This window comes from Tinamus guttatus, unplaced genomic scaffold (genome assembly GCF_059628265.1).
Source record: "Tinamus guttatus ecotype Peru unplaced genomic scaffold, ASM5962826v1 Tinamus_guttatus_pri_ptg000198l, whole genome shotgun sequence".
Lineage (NCBI taxonomy): Eukaryota > Metazoa > Chordata > Aves > Tinamiformes > Tinamidae > Tinamus > Tinamus guttatus.
In genome coordinates this window covers 1,964,129-1,985,613 of record NW_028288732.1, presented here as the reverse complement: position 1 = coordinate 1,985,613, position 21,485 = coordinate 1,964,129, and the positions used below count along the sequence as shown (strand labels likewise).

At 41.2% G+C, this 21,485-nt stretch overlaps 1 protein-coding gene across 2 annotated transcripts; it reads left to right on the top strand.

Moving 5' to 3' along the window:
* The first annotated feature begins 761 nt into the window (after positions 1 to 761).
* Positions 762 to 21,259, top strand: MFN1 (mitofusin 1). 2 transcript variants are annotated; one of them, XM_088523893.1, is made up of 18 exons: positions 762 to 808; positions 1,476 to 1,597; positions 2,434 to 2,569; positions 4,998 to 5,160; positions 5,293 to 5,417; positions 7,044 to 7,152; positions 7,674 to 7,781; positions 8,517 to 8,670; positions 8,800 to 8,867; positions 13,552 to 13,673; positions 14,993 to 15,119; positions 15,656 to 15,760; positions 16,348 to 16,450; positions 17,774 to 18,003; positions 18,499 to 18,654; positions 19,065 to 19,261; positions 20,312 to 20,446; positions 21,050 to 21,259. In XM_088523893.1, exons 2-18 carry the CDS (start codon positions 1,483 to 1,485, stop codon positions 21,117 to 21,119), a joined length of 2,223 nt encoding a protein of 740 aa, XP_088380019.1. In that variant the 5' UTR covers positions 762 to 808; positions 1,476 to 1,482; the 3' UTR covers positions 21,120 to 21,259. The 2 variants fall into 2 exon arrangements, with proteins under 2 accessions (XP_088380019.1, XP_088380018.1); XM_088523892.1 differs by having other exon boundaries at positions 18,499 to 18,663.
* The last annotated feature ends 226 nt before the right edge of the window (positions 21,260 to 21,485 follow it).

Genomic DNA, 21,485 nt, shown 5'->3' with positions numbered 1-21,485 from the left:
GGCTGTGTTTGTTACTGAACAAGAGAACCTTTTGATATGAAAGTCTGCTGAAAAAAAAATTGAAGGAACTTGAAATATAGTCTACTAGTAATTCTGAAGTAATGTGTTCTCTGTAATGCGTGTGATGTTCTGTGGATTGTCACAGGTGGTGTTTGCTCATTTTCCTCTCTTTCACAGTGATGTAGCAAATGTGTAAATTAACAGTGCTTTCAAACTCTTCAAAGTATTTTAGCATCTGTCATTTTAGTTAGCGTCTGACTTCGATTAAACTACAGTGATGACTGTTCAGGAATCCAAAGGTGTCTTTTTTTTTAATTTTTATGAAAATCTGCAAGGGCTTGGAAGCTGAGTGCTCACAAAGGCTGCTGTGAATCCCTAGACAGTAGAAAGCTCACGAGGGTGCAAGATACGGTGTAGACACCAATTGCAATTCACTGAGGTGACAGCCTAAGGTTCCACTGGGCTGCGTTTTCCAAAAGCCCCCCCAAAGCATGTAGAGCCCTTGCAGAGGTTTCTGGTAACTTCTGTTTCTGCTCTTCTGAGAGTTAATTAAAACATTAGTTAATTAACACAATATTAACCTAGCCGAGCCCCGTCTCCATTTCACAAACAGCCGCACGCGCCCAAGATGGCGCCCCTGCCCTCCCCGCGCACTTCCGGGCCGCCGCGGGGGCCGCCGCGCGCCCGCCCGAAATGGCGGCGCCACCGGCAGCGGCGCGGGGAGGAGGCGGAAGCGGAAGCGCCACCCGCCCCCGCGCCGGGGGCCGTTGCCGGGTGACGGAGGAGCGCGCGGCCGGCGGGGCGCTCCGTAAGTGGCGGCGGGCGCGGAGCGAGGGGCCGCGGGCAGCCCCGGCCCGGCTGGGCCTGGCCTCGTCTCGCTGTGAGGGGAGCCCGCGGCCTCCGCAGCGGCGTGAGGCGGCTGCGCGAGGCGGGGGGGCGGTGCGCGAGCCGTTGGAGCGGCGGGGCAGAAGTGACAACGTGCTGGACTGGAGGAGGAAAAAAAAAAAAAAAAGCAAAAATCCTCCTCCCTTCTTCCCCCGCGACGCAATGGGATTTGGGGCGGGAGTGCGGACACCCGGCCGAGATGCGGGTCTAAGTGCTGGACTTTAAATAGCGCCCGGCTGGGCGGTTCGCAGCTGAACCAAGGCTCTGAAGCGCCTGCACTGTGTTTCAGTATTAAAGTTTATATCAGCAAGGCATACATATTTGTGTGAAGTGGTGCGAGAACTCGGAGAAGAAAACTTAGTCCTTGCAGACTTTTTTTTTTCCCAGTCCATTTCTCTTCTCCCCTCCATGACTAGGGGAAAGGTAAGAGTTTGTTTGGGTAATAAAAGCAGCGTAAATTAACTTTTATTATCATTCATTGTAATTTTTCCATTATGATTTTTTTATCTGGCTGGGAACTCGCCTGACTTTTCAACTGCAGGTCAGTGCCTTGCGTGTGCCAGTCACTTTTATGCAACTTTCCTCCCCAGTTGCACAATGGCAGAACCTACTGTCTCCCCCCTCAAACACTTTGTGCTGGCTAAGAAGACCATCACGGCTATCTTTGACCAGCTGCTGGACTATGTCACTGAAGGAGCTGCTTTCGTTGAAGGTTAGTGCCCATCCTAAATGCAAGGGCCTTGTGTGTTGCTTTGGATTTGTTTTATGGTAGCCCTGTGTACGATGATTAGCATTAATAGGCTGTACTTGTCAATATAAATGTGCAAGAGTAATCTCATGTTTTTTCATTTGAGTACTGATGTTCTCAGCCAGGCTAGTAGGAATTTTTAGGGTGCTTACATACACAAAAAGCTTGACTAAATAATCCGGGTTGGTAACCTAGCCTCCTTTCAGCAAGGGTGAAAGCTCCCCAGCTTCGGTGCCAGCAGTTCTGCAGCTCAGCGTGTGCAGACAAGAGGCTAAGCAGGTTCTTCCGATGTTCAGAATGAAAGTAGGTCAGACAGAGCACGAAAAAGCACTGGCTGCACCCTCCAAAGTTTGGTAACGCAGAGGAGCACGTGTTGCTGAGCGGATTTGGCCGCTCGTCACCCAGGTTATTTCTGACAGGAGGAGACAGTGTGGCCTGGCTAGAACTCCTTTCTGAAGGAGAAGGGTGTCCTGCAGCACTGCTCTGTCAATGAAGAGCCATTGAATTTTGGAAAGTGTTTCATGCTCTTTCAATGATAATAGATTTTGAAAACAACAGTTTTAGGCTGTTGAGTCATGTACAGTGAATTATGACAGATCCAGGCATGACAAGTGACAAAGGCTAATGTCAGCTTCTACAGAGGTGGGGATATTTTCGTTGTTGTTTTGTTTCATTGTTTTACAGCTGTATATTTAAAATTCATAGGGGTCTGTGTTATGCAAGGTGTTGATAATCTCTTGTATGATGGATCTGGAATTATGTATGTGATTGTTTTTGTGCTCTTCTTTTTCTATGTATAGCAACATACAGGAACCCAGAGCTTGAACATGTAGCAACAGAAGATGAACTATCAAAAATTGAGTCATATAAAAATAAGTTAGCAGTCATTGGCGAGGTGCTCTCACGGAGACACATGAAAGTGGCATTTTTTGGCAGGTAATGACTAAAATTAAAATAACCTTTTTTTTTCAATCTTTTCCCTGTGTCATTCAGGACTTGGTATCTGTATTTCTAGGTTGTGGGCTTAGTATTTCGTCATAAAATTGTTTTTTTTAATACTGTATATTAAAACATGCTCTTTTGTCTAATTGGAAATCTTTGATGGCATCTTGCTCCATCGTTATCATTTGATTGTGTATTGTGTTACATATTTGTTATTGCTAAATTATGTAAAATTATGCATAGATCTGCTCTTTGACTAAAGCAGATCTGAGGTTGTTGTCATTTCCAGATTTTTTTTGTTTTTTGTTTGTTTGTTTTGGTATCTTTATTTTGCTGGCCTGTTGTTTGCAAGAACTTTGGTTTGTGTTTGATTGCAAACAGCTGTGGAAAAACTGCTCCTTGGGCTGCTTCTGTTTCCACCTTTAAATAATTGAACTAAAAATACCAAGTATATTACTAACTGAAATCTAAATGAAGTTATCAAGGTATTAAGTTCTGCTTTTCTGAATAAGTGATTAGGAAAAGTTCTAATTCAGCCCTTGGTGGTACTACCACAGACTAATATTTCCAAGTGGAATGTTTTAAATTCTCTTCTGTTCAAAAAAAAAAAAAAAGATTTTTGTATATATTAAATTAATAAGTCTTTAATAAGACAAAGGTTCCAGTGCTTTCAGATGCCTGTGCACCTGTTACTCTGGTGTCTCTTTCCCAGTGTGCTCTGGGAAGACTTTTCTCCAGTTTTCTGTAGTTTTTCTCCAGTATGGATCTTTATTTTTTAATTAAAAAAAAAATCCTTATTAGGACTAAGGATATGTGTACAACAGTGTTCTTTTTACCTTCACTTTGCTAACAGTAGTTCATGTATTAAAAATAAACAGCAACAGGACCTGGGGTAAGAAAGGTGGTTGTGTGTGACTTTTGACATTTCATAGAGTTAAAATAAAATGGATTTACAGCTATGATTCCTAGTCAAGATTGCTTTTGCAAAGAGCAGTGTTAAAGGTCGGGGCAAAAATGAATTGTATAAACTGAAGCCGTGTCCTCTGAACAATCCAGAGGTTTTGAGACACGTGGAACACATCTGTAAATTGCTTTGTCCAGTGAGAACTAAATTGCTCTTCCAGGAGAAGTAGCACCAAAAAGAAAAAAAAATACAATCTATGTTATGTTCATGGCATCCTGTTGTGCAATAGTAGACTAACTACGGATTTTTATGAGTGAGGGATAGAAGGTTAATGCAGAGAGGGATATTGCAAGATACTGCCTTTTTTTTTTTTGCTGTTAATACAGCTACATTTTCTTCCTAAAATGAGGATAAGACTAAGTCTTAGGGCTAAAGAGAGCATTAACATTATGGGGGTTATCTACAAGCAATAGGTGTGGGTTTTTTTGTTTTGTCTTGCAAACTGTTTCATGTCTTCCAGTGGAAATCTTCATTCAGTTGAGGATATTGTCCATTAACTCGGTGTGAGTTGTCCCTGGCTGCGATGAGCGTTCCCAGGCAGTAGCAATGCTTTGAGATGTAGCTGAAGGCATTATGGCTAACCGTGCTCCTTTCACACCACAGCACCACCCCTGCCTGAAAGACATATCTAAAGTAGTGGTTCTTTTGTGGCTGGAAGAGATGAAGCTATGTTTCCCTGAGAAGAGCAGGTTAAGTGACTGGAGGTGGTAATTTCATGATTGTTTAAGCAGCCTAAACATCAGTTGCCACCACGGAGCATGTTCCTGCTCTGCCCGTAGGCAGACAAGCTTCTCCTCACATCCTCTTCTGGCATCCCTAAATTTCCTTTACGTTTGTCATTGGCAGAAATGTGATCTAAACAATTCTGACCAAAATACTAGATGTGTTTTCAGTCAGTCCTTTTCAGGAGAACACTGGGGTTGGTGCAAAGAAGAGGACAGGATGCCCCTTTATGTGGGATGTTCTGCACTGCAGTCTATCCACTCTTTTAAATTTACCTGAGGCATTGCTTTACACCAGATGTATTTTTTTCTGCTCTTATGGAGTTTTGCTGCTGGCTTAGCAAAATGCTTCTCATATTTACACATTCTGTAGGTGTATGGTCTAACAAAAATATATCCGGTAAATTCAAATATACCGGAGAGAAGTATTGTTGCTAATACAGGTTTAGCTCATAGAGCTAGTCATATGTGTTACATAGATGAAAATGGTCTTTCTTGGCTGGATGGTCTGTGTTGGCATGAAGAAAGATTTTGGAAATGCCATTCAAATGAACTTTACTTTGCACTCATCTTCTTTCTTGCGAGCTGTGCTGTACTGGCTTGTAGCTATGCTACCCAAAGCAACTTGCAAAATGTGGGCCTAATGCAGTTAAATGGAGGACATTCGGTTTGAAACAAAGGTATGTTTAATTTTGCTGAGATTTGCTTGAAGTGATTTTATTTTCTTTCCGTCTAGAACGAGCAGTGGAAAAAGTTCAGTCATTAATGCAATGCTATGGGATAAGGTGCTTCCTAGTGGCATTGGCCACACAACTAACTGCTTTCTCAGTGTGGAAGGAACAGATGGAGATAAGGCTTATCTTATGACAGAAGGTTCAGATGAAAAGAAGAGTGTCAAGGTAGAGTTTTTAAATGATTAACACTGCTTTTCACAACTTTAGTTTTCAAAAAGTCCCTTCTAACAATGATTTCAAGTCTTACTAAAATATAAGCCTAACTCAATGTTTGTCTTCTCTCTCATTATTCTTTAGACCGTCAACCAGCTTGCCCATGCACTTCACATGGATAAAGATCTGAAAGCTGGCTGTCTCGTCCATGTCTTTTGGCCCAAGTCAAAATGTGCTCTCCTGAGAGATGACTTGGTTTTAGTGGACAGGTATGTCTACTGTTTTATTAAGTATTTTCTCAGATACGTTAGCTCTGATAATATTTAAATAAGACACCAGTCAATTAACTGTGTTTCTCTTTTGATTATTAGGTTATGAAATTATCGTGAGGTCTTTCTTTTTTTTAAGAGCACAGAGTTTGTTCTCTTGTATGTACTGCTGCCTATCATCCCCTTGCTGATTTTGGCCTTCTAACAGTTGGAACAAACAAGTGTCCTGTGACAGAGCTGAATAAGGGACTAGCTTTTGGCTGAGTTTTACTTCCTCCTTTAAAACAAAGAATATGGAAATGCTGGTAGGGTTGTTGCAGCATTGTAACCCTTTGGCCAGTTCTCTGTCTTTCAGACTCTTCAGACTGATCAGGTGAAGTGTAAGGAGTGTAAGGACTTCATGTTTAACAGCTTCCCATGAGAGGTGCTATGCTTAGATTCCGAAGTAATGGTTGCTTTTGAAACATAATTGTCCGTATGTGGGTTATTTGTGCCAGTGTGTTGGAACATTTTTTTCCATAGTTTATTATTTAAAGGATTCTGAAAGGTGTTGCCCTTGCCTATATCAAATGTCTCTGTTCATAGACAGTTTAATGTATAACCCAGTAATTTTTTTTTCCAAACTCTTAGGTGATCTATATCTAAGATAGGAATCTAGGAATCCCATTGTTATGAATGGATTTGTAAAAACAAGTTTGTTCATAGTGAGTAAAATAGTAATGCTTTTTGTCATGTCTGTGATCTTTCACCTTTGAAATCCATGGGATCTTGTTGTTTTCTTGGGTGAAAACTTGGGTCTCGTGTTAGTTTTAGTAACTGGAGGAAACCAGCCTGGCTGGCAAAAGAAGATACTATGTTTGATGAAGTTCAAAACTTATGCAGGTGTGCTCCCTCCCCAGGACACCTGCGTGACACAAGCCTCCTGGAGGCCCAGAAGTGATCCTTGCATGAATATAATGTGCAGATCAAATCATGCTTTATGGCTTTACTTGCTAAAGGACAAATGCAAAGGAAAAAGAAAAGAGCTTGGAATCTGAGAAAACTGTGAAGCTGGTACTTGTGAGGAGAAAGCCATGCTTTTTATATTTTTTAATGGAATAAATTCAAACTGGAATAAGTGAGGTGTTGCAGGCATGAGGTACCATGCTGTCGTTCCTGATTTCTGAATTCTTTATTAATTTGTGATAAAGTGACAAAGCACTCCAGTCTTAAATCCATTTTGATTGGATTGTTACTTTATGCAAGCTCTGCGTAGACCTAAATAATACTGATAATTAGGTCTGTTTAAAAAGAAAAGAAATTAATTTTATGAAGAATTGGCCTGTTCAGTTGAAACTTAATGCTTGGAAGATGGAGAGGAAGGCTATCCTGTGAGACTGGATTATGTCCATATGTTCGCTTAAAACAACATTTTGGAAAGAATAGATGGTCTAATGAATGAGCAATGTTAAATGGTAGTATTATTTTTTTTAATGTCTGCCTTTAGACTTGAGGTAGGCCTACAAGCTTCATGTCTTGCGGTTCTTATTATAGAACCATTAGGAAATCCCCTATATTTTTGTCAGTTATTAAAAATCAAGTACTGCTTTGCTGGATAATGCTTCTTTTTCCTATTTTATTCAACAGTCCTGGCACAGATGTCACTACAGAGTTAGACAGCTGGATTGACAAATTCTGCTTAGATGCTGATGTGTTTGTCCTGGTTGCCAATTCAGAATCAACCCTCATGAACACGGTATGATGTGCAATGGTTTTTAAGTTAAATCTTCATTTAAATATTAAGTGGTTTCTTAATTACTTCCAGTAAGTCTTCAGTGAAGCTTCCTTCAATTGCTGCATTTAGATCTTGTGAATCAGACTGAGGAAGAGATATATCCCTTGAGGGAAATGAGAACCTCGTTTCCTACCAGTTTTGCTTGCTCTGATTTGAGCATAGACTTTTCCGTTGTAGTTTCATTAGAGAAATGGAGAAAGTGCTTGTCTGGTTTTCCACTTATTCATGTTTGTTTCATGAAGACAAATTTGTATTGTCAAGGGAAAACAAATTCTATTCTAGCGTTGTCTAGATTATTTGTTTTGGAAGTGTTATTGCTTTATATTTATTTTAGAGAAGTTTATAGCATCTTTGACTTTTAGCTTTGGCATCAATTTTACAATCTTTGATTGCTTTTGAAATATCAAATTGAAAATCATTTTTGTGTTGGATATTTGTGGGGTGTGATACTAATTTATTTTTGATACTAATTTAATTCTCAGGAGAAGCATTTTTTCCATAAAGTGAATGAACGACTTTCCAAGCCAAATATTTTCATCTTGAATAATAGATGGGATGCTTCTGCGTCAGAACCAGAATATATGGAGGATGTGAGTGACTTTTGATGGCACTAGATTTCAGTCAGATTTCCATAATTGAGAACATTGCTCTTTTTTGTATGTACATATGTGTGTATGTATACTTATAGGTGTGTGTGTATATGTATATATATGCACACATATTCAGACACACACACATGAACTTCCAGATGTATATGAGCATGCTAAGCCACATTTATTTTATTAATAAATAGTAAGCTATTTGATCAGAATATGGAAATGTTCTGCTTGTTAGAAGCAAAAAGCAACCTGCAAATGAAATTAGGATATATGTGGGCATATAATACAATGCAAAGCTTGTTAAATGAGCCTACTGGGGAAGAAGATTCTTAAAATCCTCTTTGTGTTATCTTTTAGTGCTGTCATGCAACCTGAGCATACAGATTATACCTGCTAAAGCACAGAGTAGCTGTCAAATAGATCTTTCCAGCTGCAACTTGCCTGCAGTAATACTTAGTACTCTGTGTATAGGGAATTAATTGGTTACCTGAGTGACTGAGATATCTGACTGGTGTAAATAAGGACAGCTGCAGAAGGAAGTATTTTGCTTCCAGGGTTGTTTAAATTGTTATGGGCAGCTGCTGTAGGTTTAGCAGGTAGCAGGTTAGCAGACAGCTGGCTAAGGGTTTGTCAGTATCTTCTAGGCTTTGTTTTTTACTGTAATGTTTTGATTTGATGATGGCTTCAATTTGTGACTTTATCATGAGTTATTTACTCTTCCTTCAGGTGCGTAGACAGCACATGGAGCGCTGCCTCACTTTCCTAGTTGATGAGCTCAAAGTTATTGATCCTGTAGAAGCGAGGAATCGCATCTTTTTTGTCTCAGCAAAAGAAGTCCTGAGTGCCAGGAGGCAGAAGGCCCAGGGAATGCCACAGGGTGGTATGTAGGAATTCTTATTTTTCCTCAAATACAGAAAAATGTCATCAAAGCTGAGAAAGAGAAATGTTCAACATGCAGTTACTGCTGTGGGGTGAGGTTCTCTTTGTTAAGTTCTCTCATGTTTTACAGGAGAAGCACTTGCTGAAGGATTTCAAACAAGATTTCAGGAATTTCAAAATTTTGAACAGATATTTGAGGTATTTATGCCAGACTTGTTAGAGTGCCTCTTTTGCCTGGTGCAAAGGTAAATTTTGTTCTTGCTTTAGCTCCATTTTACTGAACATTATCCGTGTCAAGAAGGAGTATAAGGTATTTAAATTTTGCCTTCTTCTCTGGTCTTCTGTTCTCATCTTGACTAGCATGTAGTTGTTAGAAGGAAGTATTGTTCTGTGAAGGGAGGAATCAAAACTGGACTTTTAACTTGTATTTTAAGATCCTAACACTAATATAAACAAAAAGATACAAATAGAGACAATGCTTCTAAAAAATTAGTGTATAAGTATTATAACCATGAGCTGGTGAAGTGCTTGCAGCTCCATCAGCCTTATTTTGTTCTGAAGCTGTAGCTCTGTAATTTAAAGCTGTAATTCAGGATACAAGTAGTAAGAAAATCTGTTTCAAATTCCCCCCCAAAAAAAGAAAGAATATTTACTTAAGTCTTTGAAGTCATAGTTTTGAAATTATCACTGTTATCTACTTCAAAGTTTTGACACTCTGAACACTAACACTGTATTTGCATCCTTTTTGCTGTACACAATCCATTCTTCACCCCCAGATAAGCTGTATCTGGAGTTTACACTTTATTCAGAAGTAGGCAATTGATTGATTTTCTTTGGTAGCATCAATTTACTTGTTGAATTTGATAACTCTAATATAAAATCCGTTCCCAGGTATCTTAGGGAGACATATGCCTTTATTTTTTGTATAATATGTATTAGCATATTTCATACAATAAGAGTCTGAGCATTGTGGCTGTAGTTTATATACAGCAAGCACTCAAGGCGGCTTTTACATACCTCAAGTAGTGACTGTGCTCTATATATTTAAAAAGATCAAACTGCCTCTGAAAAATACCTTTTCTCATGTTACAAATAAGCCTGTTTGAGCTAAGGACAACCATATTATGTAATGATGAATGCAGATCAAAACTGTGTTAAAATAATAGCATGATTCAATCCTGCAAAAGCAAGAAAGTGTCAATCTGAGTTTGAATTTAATCTTTAACTGCACTCTTGTGATAGGTGACTGAGTCATTGAAATTACTGGTTCTGATATCCGCAGGGCTCAAGCTCATATGGCATGACATTTCTTGCTTGTGTTACTAGCCATAGTCAAACCTGTATTTTGTTTGTAATTCTTGTTCTTTGCTTTATAATAGGAAACTCTCAACCAGGAGGAAAAGCGATAACTAAGCTTATAAATTCAGCAGTATTCTTTTACGTATTTTCATGTGTGCTGTACCTAAAGTTTGTTTTAAAAGACTCCTAAAATTGCAACCAAGCACTCAACGGTTAGGATATTCCAAAAATTAAGATGGCCATAAGATTTATTAAATTTTTGATGCTGTTAGCAGTCAGCACATCTACAAATCAGATTCCATGGTCTCATGCCAGCCGCCAAGGTGAGAAGTGTCTGTGTCAGGGTCATGAAAAAATGTCTTTGGTGGAAGTAAGGACAGAAAACAATGCTCAGTGGCCTAAAACATTATCTATTTCCTTTGCTGCACGTCTTCCAACTCTGACAGCAAGGGGAGGATCCCGTAATGCTTCCCCCTATTTCTTTCATAGCCTTTCACAGTGGCTATGACAGGGGTAACTGTCTCAGGCCATCTCTTGGAATATGACAACATGTGCTAAGTTAAGTTTGCCCAAGCCACTTAAATTTTCAGGATTTGGTGCTGCAACTTACTTTAGAGTCTTGAAAGCAGATTTGTGGACAATTTCCTAAATGCTAATGGCATTTTATTTGCTTGTTAAAGTCGGGCTGATGCTTAACAGTTCACTGGATCTGAAGTCTTCAGACCTAGCATTCAAATTACTGTCGCTTGAGCTAATACAGTAACTGATGCCAACAATATGCCAACATCAGCTCTATTGACTACTACTAAGGGCACTTTTTAGCACTTCAGCATATTAAAGAATAGTGAATGTGAAGTAGAATTTTGTGTGATTGGTCTGAGAATAAAACCCTAAGTGATAGCAGGCTTTATGCACTGCTAGACCAAATTTGTGTTCTATATGGCTGTTTATGGACCCTGAGCACTTCTGGGGGTTGGTCTAAAGTGTTTTGGATTTGTGTTTATTTCCTGACAGGAGCTGCAAATCCTGAGACTCTGGATTGTACTTCAGTCTGTGGAAGGGATTGTACAAGAGCACAGACGCTTCTGCCTGTTCCCTTCCAACACTAATCCCTTCTCTGCCTCAGTCTGTAGCTCCTTGTCCCTGTTCAGGCACCCTGCTCAGTCTTTCCAAGTGTCTTCTCCATTATTTCATCCAGTTCACATCTCTGAACTCTCTCCATCTCATCCATATACATGTCTGTGGGTTCCATGTTTCCAGCAGCTGTGTCTGCTGGTTTTGTTTCTTCTGCCACATGCTTTTGTCTTTGCTGCATTAAAATTGGACAGCTTCCTCCTCCTTTTCTTCCTGGTGTGGGAGGAGGAACTGTTACCTCTCCAATACTTTTGCATTCCCAACTTTAGTGTTAGTATCCTATGGCTAGGGGCAGCAATTTTATGGGAAAGCCTGTTCATCTCAGGACTATAAGCTCAGTTTAGCTGGACTCGTTAGAGAATGTAGAAGCAACCTTCTAGTGGTAATCTGTTGTGGTATGTGAATTTTTTTTAGCAGTTTTGAAAGACTTTTAACTCTACATTCGTGTAGAGTTTTGTTTTGGCACAAAAGACATTCCAAATACAGCTATAACATTTTCTTCTCCAGAGCACAGTGATGTTAACATTACTGGCTAGACATCAGCATGTCTTGAAACACTGAAATCATTTGTTGTATGCGGTGGTGAAATTAAGTTTTTAGAGGTGTGTTTAGGAGCTTTAACAAGTGATGTTACTATATATGCCAGCTGTATAGCAACAGGGAAAAAGGTATGCAGTCAGTAGGACCTTTGAGACTGTGAATTTCTATTTTGTGGAATAATGACAAATAATGTAGTTTTCTTCCCAAATTTTTAGAACAAGATACCTAGAAATACTAGAATGACAAAGAAGCACATGCATGCTGCACGGTGTGCAGTAGTTCTTGGTGGATAATGTACATAGAAACAAGAGTCACCCTCCCTCAGGTCACAGTGTTTGCCAAGTCACTACATGAAGCTGCTAGCAGAAACGGGGCAAGGGCAGTGGGAGAGGGGGCAGAGCAGAAGAGGAATTGTGGCTACAAACCAAACCAAGTAACGTGGCCTCAAGTAGCAGGTTACCGCACACTCTTCTGCCTGGGAAGGTGATAAGCTATGCACGTAAAGATTATCTCGCTGTACTGAGTGTGCCGGGCTGCAAGGTAACTGGTTTTGGTTAGGCTGTTGTAGCGTAGCTTTTATCTTGGTTTTCATAAATATTTTAATAGCAAATGTGCAGCTGTCCTCCTCTTACCTTTCCAGTCATATAACTAACCTTTGTGTTTTTTCTAGTGCTCTAACTTGGATTTTCTGATTGTGTTGTGAGTTACTGTCATCCTGTTATCTACTGCACACTAATGCTGGGAAGACTCCTTCCTCTCTGTCCAGTCTAGCTCTAACAATGTGCTGATATTTATGAAACTCTGGCCTTTCATTGCTGATTTCTAGATCTGCTTCATCGAGGAACAGGGGATATATTTAACTTATCTCGTTTATTTTGTTTTGACCTTTTATTTATAGGTGGTTAAAATTAGGTATTACAAAGTATATTAAGGTGCTAATCAAGTATTCTGAAAGCCACCTAGGTGCTGTTTGTGCTGTGAAAGGTGCCCCCACAGCCTAAAAACAGCTAAAAACCTCCAACTCTAATATAAGGAAACCAAGAGCTTGCTTTCTTTCCCTCGAACACACACACGCACACACGATATTGCTGGTATGTGGTGGCTTAGTGCAGCGTGAACACACATGTTATTTAACCGGCCACATAACTCATTATGGGCAGTTGCTCAGAAATACTCTAAATCTTAATTAATGGTTTGTCATAACTGAATTGCTGTTGCCCAGGCTAAACATTTGGTATATCTTTTCGGTGTCCTGTAACTTCTGAACGACTGTCCTTAATAAATAGAGAATCTTAATAAAGATCGCAGATTGATTAAAAATGGTATCTTTAAAATATTCTCTGCTGATACATTTAGCACTTCAGTAATCTGCAAATGAACTAATATTTTAAGAACTACTTAGCAACTTTTATATCCTGTGAGATAATCCTTGTTTCTTGTTTCTAATAATATATTTTGTTCCCAGTTGGTCAATATTGACTTGAACATACCAAGTTTTATTGACAAACTAATTCTTGAAGATAAGAATATTTATTGAAAAACATAATGCTGAAGTTAGGCCATACAAGTTAGGCATTAACATTAGGTATTCTATAATTCCAAAGATATAATTTGGAAAAAAAAAATCAGAGAGATAGACTTATCTTACGTAAGCATCCGAGTTTGCCTTTTTGTTACGCTATTTATTTTAAAAACCTATGCACATTACTGTGAATGAACATGAAGGTGCAGATTTGCTGCTATAGATCCGTTTGGAATTTCAGTTCCGTTGTGTCTTTTTTTGTTCTTTCTTCCTTATTTCCCATTGGTTTGAGTTAACGATAATAGCAGCAAGTGTTTGTGGCAGTGAAATTCCTGAAAGTGTTAATACGGAATTGCAGTAATGTGTTGTGGCTTGGGCCCCTCGCAGGAGTGTATCTCGCAGTCAGCCGTGAAAACCAAGTTTGAACAGCACACTATCAGAGCTAAACAGATAATAGATACTGTGAAAAACATTATGGACGCCATAAACGTAGCAGCAGCAGAAAAAAGGTAGGTTGGTTGGAGGGCTGTTTGGTTTTGGTTTACCCAGCTCCTCCAAAGAGGCATTTCTGTGGTGGTGATTTTCTTGGGCCTTTTTGGACTGTGAAATTCACTGTTTTCTGGTAAGAAATAGAGAATTTCCATGGTTGGTCAGTCTCACTACTGTTCACTGGCACCACTCAGTCTTGTACTAGCTCTGGTTTTTTGTTTGTTTTTAAATGGGGATCTTAGTTTATTTTGTTATTCTTCATTATTGACTTTGAGTTACAAAGGCAGTCTGAGGCTTTTTATGTTTTGGATTCCCCCCCCCCCCAAAATCTCCAAATTCCAATTTTTTCTCCTCTCTTTGCCCATAATCCTTTTAATACTAATAATAGTAGCTTATCTGCCTGTGATAGTTTCATAGATACTTTGAGATTTACCTGTGGATGTTGTTTTCCTCACTTTTGTTGCTGCCTTTGTCTCTCTTGTACCCAGGTATCTTGTTTTGTCTTTAATCCTTCATCTTCTTTCTGCCTCTGATAATCTTACATACCTTTATGTTCCAACAGCCCCCACAGTGCTTGTCAAAGATATTCACTTTCCTGGATATGTCAGCTTTTCCCAACTCTGTGTTTACATTGTCTCACTTCGTCACATCCTCTGAAAACCTGCCGTGAAATCTGAAGTTACTCTGATTTCTACTTCTTTCTGCCAGTTGACCTGTCAAAATCTGTCCTGTGACCCCTATTAACCTGAATTGCCATTTTGATGTTTCTGCCAGCCCTTCAAGATAAAATAGCTTCAGATTCCAGGCAGATTTTACTTAAATGATAGGTTCAGGACTTCTGAAGAGTTATCTCTGACAAGATTTGTTTCCACAGTGTCCCCATGCCTTGCAGAATCATCGGACTGTCACTGTTAAGGAATAGTTGAGTGGTGCTGGTGAGCAGCAGTAGGACAATTTCTCCCTCCCTCCCATTATTTATTTATTTATTAATCAGGACGAGTTCTAAGTTAACTATTAAGGGTCACAAGTTTCCTTCCCTTCAAGTTTCCCTCCCCCTTTTTTAGTGGTCACTAAAGTGCTCACAAGTGGTTATAACTATAACAGTTCCAGTTCCAAATGCTGCTTTTGTAATTATATCAAAGCCCAATAACGTGAGCTATATTTGATCAATGCAGCCTTTAAATGCACCTGTAAATTTATATATCAGTATTGCAGTCATTCTGAGGCAGTGTCTCTGCCTTGTTCAGCCAGGATCACGCTGGATTCGTATACATCAGATGGGTCATGTCTGATAATACTCGACCTGCTGGTGATGCTGATTTCCTTTCTGCTATTCCAGAGTCCAGTCAATGGAAGAGCGAGAAGATCAGAAGGATAGGCTGGACTTTGTTCGGAACCAGTTAAACATTTTGACAGAAGATACGAAGGAAAAAATCAAACGCGTCACTGAGGAGGTAGAAAATAAAGTAAGTAACACAATAGTTTTTAGTAAAACAAGAAAGAGTTTATTTTTCCATGTTTAAAGCCATATTTAATTGGTAACAGGTTGGCAGGGCAAATGCTTTCCAGAAGAGGGGTGAATTATATACCTGTTTTTTCTGTTAATGTTCATGAAATTTGTATGTTTGAAACCATAGACAGGGTCTTTCTGACCTTAGCTCTTTCAAAGTTTCCAAGCATATTTGTCTCCCAGGAACAAGGGTTTTAAGCAGCTTGACAGACAGATTGGGAGTCTGTCAGCATTTGAATGTTGAGCTGCCAATTAATTTTCTTTGTAATTATTGTAGAAATCAGCAATATGACTAGCCACAGGCAGCCTGAGTTTCAGGAAGGTGTGATCTGAAATTCTTTCCTGCCTGTAAAGATGTATGAAGCAAAAGTTCAGCTTGAAGAGTCATGGAGCAATTGGATAGTTTATTGTAGCGGGTAATGGAGTAACCTGTCTTTGCTCTGGCTGGGAAAGGTAGGGAAAACTTTTCATGTATTTGCCAAATTGTTCCAGGTCTCCTCTGCCATGACTGATGAAATTTGCCGGCTTTCAGTTTTGGTTGATGAATTCTATTCAGATTTTCACCCTTCTCCACAAGTGTTGAAGCTCTACAAAACAGTAAGTTTTTCTGTGTGATTTCATGCCAGTGTCTTTTCTTTGTTTTTGACTTCTGTATTTTCAAAAGATGTGTACCCACTGATGCAACGTTTCACTTAAACTTTACAAGATTTTTCTTTCTGATGTGTGCATATCTCTGCTCATCTAAAAAATAAAAATAGTTGTAAATATGCTCAGTGATCGCAAAGAGATGAGTTTAATTGTTCCAATCATCTGTTCAACAGACTGATTACTGATACCATTTCAAAGCTGAAGTTGTTCAAATCAGATTTGTAGTCTTTCATTTGTAGTAAATGAAGGGTCTCACATGAACAGTTTTGACTACTCCTAAAGTAAGATGGATGCTGTCAAAAGATGATAGTCTTTGCAGGGCTGTATGGTAGCATTATGCTCTCAGTGTCACAGTTATATTGAAAACACAGACTTGTTTTTGTGTTTTTTATTGATTACTGTCCTGGAGAAATCCTCCAATGTCATTTTAGTTAGGTAAGCAATAATGCGTTGCATTTAACATATCTCAGAATTGCATAATGCAACTGATTAGCTAAGCAGGAATTTATGGGTGTGTTTTCTTTATGAAACTTCAGGAACTCAACAAACATATAGAAGATGGCTTGGGAAAAAACTTGGCTGATCGTTGCTCCAGTGAAGTCAATGAGTCAATGCATCAGTCGCAGCAGGAGATAATTGGTAATATTAAGAAGGAAACAAATTAAGCTATGGGAGCTTTTTGTCTCCACTCTAAGCAGTCAGAACAAGGGTCACTGTAGTGCAGCAAACACCCTGTGTTAAAGCTTGAGTCTTGCCCCAGGCACTGCTAATCCAGGTGTTGCCCCCACAGCTGCTCCCAGGGATGGGCACTGTAATGGGCTGTAAAGACAGCTCTCATCTAAGGAAATGTGTGCATTTACATTCTGAGTGTTCTGATCTGCTCAGAATGATGTTTCATAGCCCATTGCCTTGGGAAGTGGGCAGAAATAATGATCATTCTCATTTGAAGAAAGTAGAGAGGGTGAATGACAGCTGTCATCACACAATGAGCCCATGGAACTGATACTAAACTCAGAATTACCCAGCTCATGCTAAATTTGCTGCCTGTTTCCCTTCTGTAAAAGCTTGCATATGATGGGCTTTTAAAAGGCTTTTAAAAGAATTTTCTTTCCAATCATGTTTTAACATACAAAGTGATAAAGGAAAAAGCCATCCTAGATCAAGAGTGAGTGTCTGTCTCAGTAGCCTGTCCATGGTAGTAATCGGTAGTAAATGTTTGGAGAAAAGAAAAATGAATGAGGGTAAATGTATTGATCCATCCACAGCTCCCAGAAATTAGCATTTTAGGGACTATTGAGACAAGATACTGCATCTGGATTAATGGCTTAAAATGCAGTAATGGACCTGTCCTCTGGGAGCTTGTCTAATGCTTTTATAAACCCATGTAAGCTTGCGACTCCCACACTAGGTTTATGAAACACGGTGGTTGTCAGACAGTGTTTCTGCAGCACAGTCTCCTCCCCGGGCCCTTTGAAACTGTGAGCTCCAGTCACAAAGCTTCTACAGTGGGGTGCTGTCCTAGATCTCCCCATTTCTTGTGGTTAACCATTGCATATTCACCTAACTGCCCTGCTCTGTTCTGATTCTGGTACTAAAATACTTAGAGTAAAATCATGGAATTGCTTGAAGCCCTCTGTGATTTTCTTCAGTAGTTGTAACATTTTCTGTTTGGCACCACAGAACTGCTGGAAACAGCCTTGTTCTTAGTCCATCCCTGGTCTTAGGACCAATGTCCTTTTCAGGTAGATTGACTCTCCAGAGGTGCCTTCTCTACAACTTGATACTGTCAGAACAGTGAATTGTCTGCTTACTGATTTAAAATGTGATTTAAAACCCAACCAGCTGGTCAATATAGACTCGTGTCATTCACAAAGCTGGACGAGTGCAAGGATGCCACGTGTGAATACAGAACCTGCAAAGGTTCTAATGGTGCCTCATCTCTGCTGTTTTACTTATTTCTAGAAAATCTGAAGCCGTTGTTGCCTTCTGGTGCTCAGAATCAGCTCCACTCGCTAATTCCTTGCAGGAGGTTTGACCTCAGCTATGATCTGAATTGCCATAGTTTGTGTGCGGATTTCCAAGAGGATATCATGTTCCACTTCTCCTTGGGATGGACTTCGCTTGTAAACCGGTTCTTGGGTCCTAAGCAGGCTCAGAGGGTCCTGTTAGGACTAGCAGATCCCAACTTCCAAGTGAGTGCTTCAGAGGCCGGGCGGATGTTAAGTACCCTGTTTTACCTCAGTGAGAACACGGCACTGATCCACTGCAGTTGTTCCTGCTGCTTTCCTGCTTGCTGCTGCTTTCCCCTAGTCCCTTTGTACAGGAACATGTTTGGGTGAGGATTGTTTTTATTGGATTATATTCAGGGCTATTGGTTATATCTAGGTTAAAACAAAACCAAAAAAAAAAACCCTTTAAGAATAGTTTCTGCGGCTGTTTTCTGAGGTTTCTTTTCCTTTGAATTGAGCCTTTTGGCAACCATTTTGCTTGCATCCTTGCAAGCAAAGGAGGAGAGGAGAATTCCTACTTCTGCCTTAGTCCTTGGTTCTGTCAGAACCTCCAGTGCTTATTGGAAGCAGTCGCCTTTGAATAAAACCCTGAATATATGAAAATAAAACGGATGACCCCAGTTTGCTGTCAAGTGCAGTAATGCTTTTCACTTAGGCTGCCATATTCCGCCCTTCCAGATCCTTCGTCCTTTACCGGCCACCCCGTCTGCTGCCAGCCTTCCTGCCGGGACGCCGGAGAACCCGTCAGACGATGAATTTATGGTTTCTCTGATAACCACTTTAGCTTCCCTCACATCCCGGACCTCTATGAGCATCATCATTGTTGGCGGAGTGGCAAGTAGCGTTAGCAGCAATCCCTGCGCTAGGAGTGCTGGCAAAGAGGGGCTAAATCCTCCCGGTGTGGGGCTCCGTGGCGCGTGGGGCACTAACACGGGAAACCACAAACTGACTGACTCTGTAGTGAGGAAATGGCTGTGAGTGAGGCTGGCGCATTCCTTATCCCACATGTGTGTGCTGAGTTTTTGAACTCAAGGGTGATTTGATGGTGTTCAGTTTGAAGCTGGTGAGAAATTCGCTTTTTTTTCCTTCCTCATTAAAGCAGTGAGGATTCTGTAACGTGCTGCATGTGCTGCCGGCCACCCGGGGTACCTGCAGTCCTAACTGGACAGTCCTAACAGATTATGTTAATGGCCATGAGGGTGACAAAGCTCTTCCTTAAGCTAATGAAGAATCTTCTTTTTCAGATTTGGAGAACAGTAGGCTGGAAACTCATCTCTCTCTCCCTAAGCATGTATGGGCTGTTGTATCTGTACGAGAGACTGACGTGGACCACTAAAGCCAAGGAGAGAGCCTTCAAGCAGCAGTTTGTGAACTACGCCACCGAGAAGCTGCAGATGATCGTGAGCTTCACGAGTGCAAACTGCAGCCATCAGGTGCAGCAGTAAGTGCTGCGCCGAGCGTCTCCGAGACGGGAAATCCGCTCCCGATGATCTCCGTTTGTGGGGATTGTTACTGTTTGGTGTTGAGAGGAGTTACAGTCTGAAGTCAGAAGTAATATGCAAAGATGTAAGGTTCTGAGCCTCCTCTAAGTCTAGTCTGTTTGAAGGAGAGAAAAAAAAATACACACCTGAAATGGAGAAATAATCCATTTTACCCTTTTATGGAGCTTGTCCTGGTTGTAGTGTGAACACTGGAGCATGTTGTGCCGGGAGTGGGGATTGGCTGTATGTGAAATGGGAAGCGAGTAGGATATTCCTGCAGCTATCGTGTCCCTTGGCATTTCTTGTATAATAATTAGAGGAGGAAGGAGAAGGAAACAGAAACCTAAGAAGAGTTTGCTGGTAGTTCCTGCTTAGTTTGTTTTTAGTCAGGGACTAGTTTTGCATAAAATGGGAGAGCTCTGGTCTGAGGTGCTGCAGTTCTGCTGCTGTGATGGGGCAGTTACTGGAGAAATGAAGGCTTAAGCTTGGCTTGGACCTGTTGACCACGGTGCTTTCGCAGTGGTTTTTATTACTGCTTCAAGGTAAAGACTGCTTGGGGCCTTTGGAAAGAGATGAAAATAATAATGCCCTTCTCTTCCTTTCATGTTGAGTTATTTTGACCTGCTGCTCAAATGCTGTTTCAGTGGGTTGGAGTCAGGGACGTTGGGAGAAACAGACTGGAGCTGCAGTAGCTGAAGCTGTACGTTTCATGCCGTCCGCTTCGAGCAGCCCGTTCCCCACTGAATAAATAAGGGAGTTGGATTGGAAGAGCATGAAATTGGTGCCTGGAAAGCCTGCTGCGTGCCTGTGCATTGGGACGGGGTCTGAAGCTGTAGCCTGTGAACACGGGGGAGCCCGTGCAGGCCCCACGGGGGCTGTGACACTCACTCGCTTCAGCTGTTGAGCCCCAGCTCAGTTTGGCTGTGAGCGGGTGCTCTGTTCTGTGCAGTAAGCGCTGGTGTGGGTGGACTCCTGTCATAAACCCTGACTGTGGCACTCTCTTCCTTTAGGGAAATGGCCACTACCTTTGCTCGGCTCTGCCAGCAGGTGGATATCACCCAGAAGAACCTGGAAGAAGAAATTGCTCGGCTTTCCAAAGAAATAGATCAGCTGGAGAGCATCCAGAGCAGCTCCAAGCAGCTCCGGTAAGTCTGGGGTGAGGGGCAGGGCATGTTTGGAGCCCAGGGCTGCGAGGCCTGGCCAGGTGAAACGCGCCGGTGCTTCCAAGGTGGGAACGCAGCCGCGCGCAGCCAGGCCTGGGGCTCTGCTCCGGCGTCAGCTCCATCGGAGGAGCCGTTCAGGTTCCGTCAGGTGGATGCGTGCGCCTGTCCGGGTGAAGGAGAAGGGCTCCCAAACGCTCTCGCCTGGATCAGGGTTTGTCTGCGTCCCTGTCGCATGGAAAAGAGGGCTTTGGAGAATGGAAAAACAGGGTAGCACCCCCCCAAGACCCTTCCCACCTGGAGAGCGCTGGGATGAGAGCCCCTCAGTCCGATAACATTTATCTTTGAGCGCTGGTAGCAGCATTTGCAGACGAGCACCCTGCAGCACTGAGGGGTCTGGGGACGCTGCGGTCCCGGGCCCACAGGGCTGGTGTCCCAGAGCCAGCGCTCCGATCCGAGCAGATGGTTAAGATTTTCCTAGGGCCTTGGGTTTCATTAAGAGGGGAACAAAAAGCAAGTGCTGATGTTAATTCACTGCTTCGTGATGTTACTGCACTGGTGAAGCTGGTGGGTTTGTTTGTTTTACAGGAATAAAGCCATTCACCTTGAGAAGGAACTCGATCGCTTTACAAAACACTTTCTTCAAAAGAGTAAATGAGACTTCCCTGCTCCCTTTCCTGGTGATCCTTTGTAGGACAAAGTAGAAATTTTACAGGTGATACTTCTCCCACGTGGAGTCACATGAAATGAATTATATTTTTAATGTCACTTTGATTAAATTTGTTAATTATTGTAAAATTTGGGTTGGACTCTGACAGCAAACCAAATTGAAGAGCTGTGGTACTCAATGTTATATTAATTTTGTTAGTTTAAAAATTTTGATTTAAGAGGCATATATAAAAACACTAAATTTCTTTGGATGCTTAACAATAAAACCCCAAATCCCTATTGGTTTGTATTAGTATTTGGCCATGGCCAGGCTCCCTTCCTGGCACCCAGGGGCTTGTGCAGGGGGAGCTTCTCC

Excerpts from the sequence above, each read along its gene's own strand:
- MFN1 (XM_088523892.1), top strand. The coding sequence starts at position 1,483 with ATGGCAGAACCTACTGTCTCCCCCCTCAAACACTTTGTGCTGGCTAAG. Across the intron at positions 8,671-8,799 it reads CCAGGGAATGCCACAGGGTG|GAGAAGCACTTGCTGAAGGA; the intron begins GTATGTAGGAAT and ends CATGTTTTACAG. Across the intron at positions 16,451-17,773 it reads GTCGCAGCAGGAGATAATTG|AAAATCTGAAGCCGTTGTTG; the intron begins GTAATATTAAGA and ends ACTTATTTCTAG.